This window comes from Neopelma chrysocephalum, unplaced genomic scaffold (assembly GCF_003984885.1).
Source record: "Neopelma chrysocephalum unplaced genomic scaffold, ASM398488v2 Primary Assembly neopelma1_182673, whole genome shotgun sequence".
Lineage (NCBI taxonomy): Eukaryota > Metazoa > Chordata > Aves > Passeriformes > Pipridae > Neopelma > Neopelma chrysocephalum.
This window is the reverse complement of record NW_020938059.1, coordinates 193-8138: the sequence shown is the minus strand read 5'-3', so window position 1 is coordinate 8138 and position 7946 is coordinate 193. Positions and strand designations below refer to the sequence as shown.

The 7946-nt window shown below is 62.8% G+C and overlaps 1 protein-coding gene across 1 annotated transcript; it reads left to right on the top strand.

The window, feature by feature from the left end:
- The first annotated feature begins 1827 nt into the window (after nucleotides 1-1827).
- Nucleotides 1828-7691, top strand: LOC113962565 (beta-adducin-like). Its single transcript, XM_027673325.1, has 7 exons — nucleotides 1828-2001; nucleotides 2786-2924; nucleotides 3461-3612; nucleotides 4917-4997; nucleotides 5082-5231; nucleotides 7231-7374; nucleotides 7452-7691. The coding sequence occupies exons 1-7, from the start codon at nucleotides 1828-1830 to the stop codon at nucleotides 7602-7604; spliced, it is 993 nt and encodes a 330-aa protein (XP_027529126.1). The 3' UTR covers nucleotides 7605-7691.
- Nucleotides 7692-7946: the final 255 nt, after the last annotated feature.

Here is a 7946-nt window from a genome sequence, read left to right as displayed (position 1 = left end):
CCCCCCGGGGGGGGGGCGATGCTGCAGCCCCCCCAAATCCATCCCGGTTTTCCCGCTCCCCCCCCGCCCTGCGGCTGCCGCAGCGGCGCTGGGCGCGGCGAGGGCGGAGGCGGCGGGGGGGGGATGCTGGGAGGGGGCAGCTTTAGGGGGTCCTACCCCACCCACAGCCCCCCCCAGGCTTGCGGGGGGGCCCTTAGAGCCCCCTCCGGCCCCTGGGGGTGCTCAGGCTCTGCGGCCTGGGGGCACCGGGCCCCCCCTCCGCATTTTATCCCAGCCAAGGTCCCCCCTTCCCGCTGAGCCAGGTGTGCACCCAGCACTGAAATTTGGGGGGCTCTAATTTCGGGGGGGGAGCTCTGCTTCCGTACCTAGTGAGGGGGGGCTTGGGGGTCACCCTCCGCGATTTGGGGGAGCAGCCCCGCCCTGTGCTTTGGGGGTGCCTGGGCAGCAGGACCCCCAAAGCACTTCAGTGACGATGCCCTGGGGGGGTGGGGGGTCAGCGCTGGGGTTTTGGGGGTCCCCGGGGTGGGGGGGTTGGTTGAACCCTGACACACGCGGTGGCACTGCAGCATCAGCCCCGCGGTGCTGGGTGACCCCAATTCGCGGTGGGGGTCACGGCGGTGCGCCTGTGGGTGTGCTGAGGTGTGTCCGTTCTCAGCTCCCATCGGTGCATTGAGCTGTGCCCGTTCTCAGCGCCTATCGGTGCGCTGAGCTGTCGGTTCGCAGCTCCCGTGGGTGTGCTGAGCTGCCCGTTCTCAGCAGCTGCTCCCACTGCCGCACAAGTGGTCCCGGTTCTCAGCCCCTGCCCCACTGCTGCACCGAGCTGTGCTCGTTCTTGGCCACCACCCACATCGGTGCGTTGAGTTTTGCCCGTTCTCAGCTGCTGTTCCAATTGGTGCACAGAGATGGGCTGGTTCTGAGCTCCCATCTGTGCACTGAGCTGTGTCCGTTCCCAGCTGCCACCCACAGCAGTGTGCTGAGCTGTGCGCGTTCTCAACCACCCTGCCCATCAGTGAGTGCACTGAGTTGTGCCCATTCTCAGCCACTGCTCCCATCAGTGTGCCAGGCTGTCCATTCTCAGCTTCCCGTGATGCACTGAGCTGTGCCCGTTCTCAGCTGCTGCTTCCATCGGTGCACTGAGCTGTGTCTGTCCTCAGCTGCCGCCCTCAGTGATGTGACTGTTCTTGGCTGCCACTTCCATCAATGCGTCGAGCTGCCTGTTCTCAGCTCCCATCAGTGCACTGAGCTGTGCCCGTTCGTGGCCACTGCTCCCACCCGTGCACCGTGCTGGGCCCATTCTCAGCTGCTGCTCCTCCCATCAGTGCACTGAGCTGCCTGTTCTCAGCTTCCATCGGTGCACTGAGCTGGGTCCATTCTCAGCCACTGTCCCCACACTGCCCCGATTGGTTCCCGTTCTTGGCGGCTGCTCCCATTCTCAGTTCCCACCAGTGCACTGAGCTGTGCCCATTCTCAGCTGTCGGTCCCATCAGTGTATTGAGCTGCACCCGTTCTCAGCCACAGTTCGTTAGTGCACATGCACTGAGCTGCCCGTTCTCTGTGCCCATCACTGTGCTGAGCTGTGCCCGCTCTCAGCTGTCAGTTCCTCAGGGGGTGTAACCGAGGCCGGGCGGTGCAGGCAGCAGGGGATCCCCCCCCCGTCCCGGGTGTCCCCAACCTGCCAACTCGTCACCCCCGGGCCAGGCGCGGGGCAGGGCGGGGCCGCCCGGCCTTATCTGCGGGGTGCAGCTGTGGGGTATCTCGGTGGCTCCTTCCCAATCCGTGTTTGGGGCATGGTGCGGGTGCCGGGGGTGACGCCGCGCGTCCCGCAGGATGAGCACGGCCGCCAGCCCCGAGCCCCTGCCCGAGCCCCCCGGCCCCGGGCCCCGCTGCGCCCCCCAGGACGGCGCCGAGTTCCTGCGGGCGCGGGGCGGGGGGGGGGACCTGCGCCAGGACTTCAACCTCATGGAGCAGAAGAAGCGGGTGACCATGATCCTCCAGAGCCCGGTGAGCCCCTGCCCCCGCGCTGTCCCCAAACCCCCTCTCTTGTCCCCAACCCCAGCCCTCCTGCCCCCCATCCCGTCCCGCCTGTCCCCAAACCCTGTCTTTCGTGTCCCCAACCCCTTCCTTCCCGTCCCCCACTCCAACCTTTCTGTCCCCAACCCCTTTCCCTTTTGTCCCAGCCTTCCTGTCCCCAAGACCAGCCCTCTTGCCCCAACCCCATCCTTTGTGTCCCTGCCCCATCCCTCCTTCCCCCGCCCGGTCCCTCCTGTCCCCAGGCCAATCGGTGCCACCGCGATGCCACCAAGTGTTGGCTCGGTGCACGTCCCCACCTGCCAACGTCACTGCCCCGGTGCTGCTGTCACTGAGCTGCCAGTGCCCCCCCCGCCACTGTGCCACCACGCCAGTGGTGACACTGACACCGTGATGCCACCATCGCTGTGCCACCGAGCTGGTGGTGCCACCCATCACAGTGCCACCAGGCCAGTGGTGTTGCTGACACCAAGATAGTAGTGCCACCAAGCCGGTGGTGCTGGGACCGCCAGCGAGCCACCGAGCTGTCAGTGCCACTGACACCAAGCCAGCAGTGCCACCATCACTGTGTCACCAAGCTGGTTGTGTCACCAACACTGAGCTGCTGGTGCCACCATCACTGTGCCACCAAGCCACTGGTGTCCCTAACACCGAGCTGGCAGTGCCACTTCCACCAAGCCAATGATGTTGCCCTCCCCCACCCCCCCGTGTCCCCGATGGTCCCCCCACGTTGTCACCGTGTGCCCGGGTGCCACAGTCCTTCCGGGAGGAGCTGGAGAGCCTCATCCAGGAGCAGATGAAGAAGGGGAACAACTCGTCGCACGTGTGGGCGCTGCGGCAGATCGCCGACTTCATGGCCACCACGTCCCCCGCGGCCCTGCCCACCTCCCCCATGGGTACGTGGGGCACGGGGGGGTTTGGGGGCACTCACAGGGGGTGTAATCTGTGGGGGTGTGGGTGGGAAAACCCGCAAAACCTTGGGAGCCACCAAACCCTTGAGGGTCACCAAGCCTTTGGGACCTGTGGGATCCCCAAAACCTTTGGGGTCATCAAAGCTTTGAGACCTTTGGGGCCCATAAAACTTGGGGACCCCCAAAACCTTTTGGATCATCAAACCTTCGAGACCTTTGGGACCTTGGGGCGCCACCAAACCCTTGGGAACCCCACAACACTTTGAGGAACACCAAATCTTTGGGGCCACCAAACCTTGGGGACCAACCAAACCTTTGAGGCCTTGGGGACCCCCAAAACCTTGAGGGCCACCAAATGAACCTCGGGGACCACTAAAACCTTTGGGGTCACCGAACCTCGAGGGCCAGCAAACCACGGGGGCCACCAAACCCATCCCCACAACTCCCCCTCCCCTGTCCCTGGTGAACTCCACTGCAGCTCAGGGGGGTCCCACTGCTGACGGGGGGTCCCCAATGCCCAGGGCTGGCGTCGGTGACCCCCATTAACGACCTGCACGGGACGGAGGGGCCGGCGCTGGCCAAGGGCGAGCGGCTGATGCGCTGCAAGGTGGGCAGCATCCACCGGCTGCTGGACCTGTACGGCTGGGCACAGCTGGGGCACGCCGCCGTCACGGTGAGCACCCCAAAACCAGCACGGGTGGAGCAGGGAGGACCTAGGGAAGTTTGGGGGGGGATCAGGGTTGTCTGGGGGGGATTTAGGGGAGTTAAGGGGGGTTTGGGACCTACTGGACCTGTACAGCTGAGCGCAGCTGGGGAATGCCACTGTCATGGGAGCACCCCACAGCTTGGACAGGGGGGACTGGGTTGTTTTGGGGGGATTTTGGGGAGTTTGGGGGGGTTTGGGGTTATTTTGGGGGTGTTGGGGGGGATTGGAGCTGTTTTGGGCCCTGCTGGACCTGTACATCTGGGCACAGCTGGGGAATGCTGCTGTCACTGTGAGCACCCCAAAACCGGGACAGGGGGGCTTGGGGTGCGTTGGGGTTGTTTGGGGGGGACTTAGGGAAGTTTGGTGACAGGTGGGGGGTTTTAGGGAGATTTGGGGGAATTGGGGGGGTTTGGGATCTGCTGGAGCTGTACAGCTGAGTGCAGCTGGGGCATGCTGCTGTCACCGTGAGCACCCCAAAATCAGGATGGGGGGGCTTGGGAGGACTGGGGGGGGATTTGGAGGAGTTTGGGGGGAAGCTGGGGTTATTTGGGGGGAATTAGGGGAGGGATTGGAGGGGTTTTGGGTCCTGCTGGGCCTGTACAGCTGGGCACAGCTGGGGAATGCTGCTGTCATCGTGAGCACCCTGAAACCAGAATGGGGGGGCCTGGGGGCTTTGGGGGGAATTTGAGGGGAGTTGTGTTTTTTTGAGAGGGGTTTTGGGGGATTTGGGTTGTTTTGTGGGTGTTTGGTGTTGTCTGGGGGGTTTGGGGCCCTGCTGGAGCTGTAGAGTTGGGCACAGCTGGGGCACATCACCATCACCATGAGCACCCAGAAAGGCCATGGAGGGCTGGGGTTGTTTTAGGGGGACTTGGGGGAGTTAGGGGGTTTTTGGGACCTTTGGGGGGGGTTGGAGATTTGGGGGAAGTTGGAGATTTTGAGGTGGTTTGGGGAGTTCTTGAGGAGAGTTGGGGGGTTTGGGAGGTTGGGATTTTGAGGGGTTGGGGATTTTGTGGTAGTTTTTTAGGGGGGGAGTTTGAGGGACTTGGGGCTTTGTGAGTAGTTGGGGGGTTCTTTAGGGGTTTTGGTTTGGGGGGGAGGATTGTAGATTTTTTAAGGGTTTGGAGGTGTTTGGAGGGGTCATTTCTGGGGGGGAGATCACAGATTTTTTAAGGGTTTGGGAGTGTTTGGAGGGGTCATTTCTGCGGGGTGTGGGATGTTTGGGGGGGGGTCTTGGCTTGTTTTTCACAGCCCTCTGTCCCCCTCTGTGACAGCTGCGGGTCAGCAAGGAGCAGGAGCACTTCTTGGTGGCCCCGCAGGGGTTGGCGTGCAGCGAGGTGACCGCGGCCAGCCTGGTGAGCCCCCCGCCCCTAACCCCGACCCCACGCTGGCTGTCTGGGGGGCAGGCCCGGCCCCCCTGACGCCGCCGCGCCCCCCAGGTGAAGGTGAACGTGCTGGGGGCCGTGGTGGAGCCCGGCAGCACCGGCTTCGCGCCCGACGCCCGCAGCTTCAGCCTCCACGCCGCGATCTACGCGGCGCGCCCCGACATCCGCTGCATCGTGCGGCTGCACACCCCGGCCGCGGCCGCTGTACGGACCGGGGGGCACGGGAACGGGGGGCTGGGGGTGTTTGGGGGGCTTTGGGGGCTGCACACCCCGGCCGCGGCCGTTGTATGGACTGGGGGGCACGGGAATGGGGGTCTGGGGGTGTTTGGGGGGGCTGTGGGGCTGCACACCCCGGCTGCTGTACGGACCGGGGGGCACGGAGGAGCTGGGAGGCTTGGGGGAGCGGGGGGTCTTTGGGAGAAGCTGGGGTTTTGGGGGGATTTGGGGGTTTGAAGGGTGTTACGGGGATTTGGGGGGGAAGGAGGATTGGGAGAGTTTGGGAGAGTTGAGGGTCTTTGAGGGAAGCTGGGATTTGGGGGGAATGGAGGATTGGGAGAGTTTGGGAGAGTTGAGGGGTTTTGGGGGAAGCTGGAGTTTGGGGGGATTTGGGGGTTTGAAGGGTGTTACAGCGATTTGGGGACATTGGAGGATGGGGGGTTTTGGGGGGGCTTTGAGGGGGATGGAGGATTGGGTTAGTTTGGGAGAGTTGAGGGTCTTTGGGGGAAGCTGGGGTTTGGGGGGATTTGGGGGATTGAAGGCTATTATGGGGTTTTGGGGACATTGGAGAATGGGGGATTTGGGGGGGATGGAGGATTGGAGGAGTTTGGGAGAGTTGAGGGTCTTTGGGGAAAGCTGGGGTTTGAGGGGATTTTGGGAGTTTGAAGGGGAATTGGGGGTGTTGGGAGTTTGGGGAGAGGGAGGGATTGGGGGTCTGTGGGAGAAGTTGGGATTTGGGGGGACTGTGGGGGTTTAGAGGATATTATGGGGATTTGGCTGCATTGGGGGCTTGGGCGAGACAAGGAGAGTTGGGGGTGTTTGGGGGAGACAGGTTAGAGGAGTTGGGGGTATTCAGGGGTGTTTGGGGTCTTCGGGGGAAGTTGGGTTTTGGGGGAGTTATGGGGGTTTGGAGGGTATGACAGGAAAAGGGATTATTTTGGGGGGAAAGGGGTTAGATGGGGTTAGGGGAGTGGGGGGGGAGTTTGAGGGGTATTTTGGGGATTTGGGAGGATTGGGATGGACAGGGAGAGGTGGGGGACAGGGGGACTGTGGGTGCCTGGGGGTTTAGGGGAGTTGGGGAGAGTTTGGGGGAGTTGGAGATCTTCGGGGTAAGTTGGGGTTTGGGGCGGTTGTGGGGATTTGCAGGGTGTTACAGGGATTTGGGGACATTGAAGGATGGGGGAACGTGGGGGGAATGGGGATTGGGGGAGTTTGGGGAAGTTGGAGGTCTTTGGGGGGAGTTGGGGTTTGGGGGGATTTGGGGCGTTTGAAGGGTATTGCAGGGATTTGGGGGCATTGGGGGTTTGGGGGACTGAGAGAGTTTGGGGTGTTTTTGGGGGGGGGTGGGGGTTAGGGGAGTTGGACAGATTTGGAGGAGTCGGGGGTCTTTGGAGGAGGTTGAGGTTTGGGGGGACTTGGGGGGTTTGAAGGATATTTTGGAGACTTGGGGTTCTTGGGGGTTGGGGGGGACAGGGAGAGTTGGGGGATGGGGGGATTTGGGTACATGGGGGCTTAAGGAATTTGGGTGTCTTTGAGGGAAGGGTTGGGCTGGAGAGGATTTTGGGGCCTTGAAGTGTATTATGGGGATTTGGGAGTGTTGGGGGTTTAGAGGGGACGGGGAGAGTTGGAGGTAATTGGGGGTGTTTCTAGGGGTCGGGGTTGTTTGGGCTCTTTGGGGGCAGTTTGGTTTTGGGGGGGATTTTATAGTTTGAGTTGTGGAGGGTTTGGGGGGAACTTAGGAACTTGGTTTTGAGGGGATTTTGGGGGGGTTGGGGGTTTTTGGGGATGGCTTTTTTGCAGGGTTGTGGATTTTTTGGGAGTGGAGTTCTTTGTGGGGTTCTTTGGTTTCGTGTTTCTTTTTGTGGGATGTTGGTGTGGGTTCGAGGGTCGGTTTTTCTGGGTGTTGCTGGTTTTTGGGGTCTTTGGGGTTTTTTTGGGGGTGCTGGGGGTCCCCTGTCCCCCCCTGCCCTGTCCCCCCCGTGCCCAGGTGTCGGCCATGCGCTGCGGGCTCCTGCCCATCTCCCGGGCCGCGCTGCTCCTGGGGGACGTCGCCTACTTCGACTTCCGCGGGGAGGTGGGGGACGAGGCCGACCGGGTGGAGCTCCAGAAGTGCCTTGGGCCCACCTGCAAGGTGAGGGGGTGCCGGGGGGGGATGTGGGGGTGGTCCCGCCGTCCCCCCTGCCCCACTGAGCTCCCGGTGATCCGCAGATCCTGGTGCTGCGGAACCACGGGGTGCTGGCGCTGGGGGACACGGCCGAGGAGGCCTTTTACAGCATCTTCCACCTGCAGGCGGCCTGCGAGGTCCAGGTGAGTGCGGGGCGTGTGATGAGCTGTGTGTGGGCTCAGCTGATGGCCTGGTGACCCTGGCAACGGGCACTGAGTTGTGTCCAGCCTCAGCCAACACGGTGGTACCCCAGGAATGAGCACTGAGCTGTGTGTGGGCTCAGCTGCAGCCACAGGCCCCAGGACCACGCACTGAGCTGTGCCAGGTCTCTGCCACCACCATGGGACCCTGGCCATGAGTGAAGCTGTGCCAGGCCTCAGCCACCAGCCCAGTGCCCCGAGACTCTGCACTGAGCTGTGTTGGGTCTCTGCAGTCAGTGCAATGTCCTGGGTCTGTGAGCTGAGCTGTGCCAGGTCTCTGCTGCCAGAACAGTGCCCTGGGCCCGTGCACTGAGCTGTGTATCGTCTCACCCCCCGCTG

What these genes read in the sequence shown, in the direction of transcription:
- LOC113962565 (XM_027673325.1), top strand. Translation starts at nt 1,828, where the DNA reads ATGAGCACGGCCGCCAGCCCCGAGCCCCTGCCCGAGCCCCCCGGCCCC. An exon ending in TGGGGCACGCCGCCGTCACG is followed by an intron (nt 3,613 to 4,916) that starts GTGAGCACCCCA and finishes CCTCTGTGACAG; the next exon opens with CTGCGGGTCAGCAAGGAGCA. An exon ending in AGGTGACCGCGGCCAGCCTG is followed by an intron (nt 4,998 to 5,081) that starts GTGAGCCCCCCG and finishes CGCGCCCCCCAG; the next exon opens with GTGAAGGTGAACGTGCTGGG.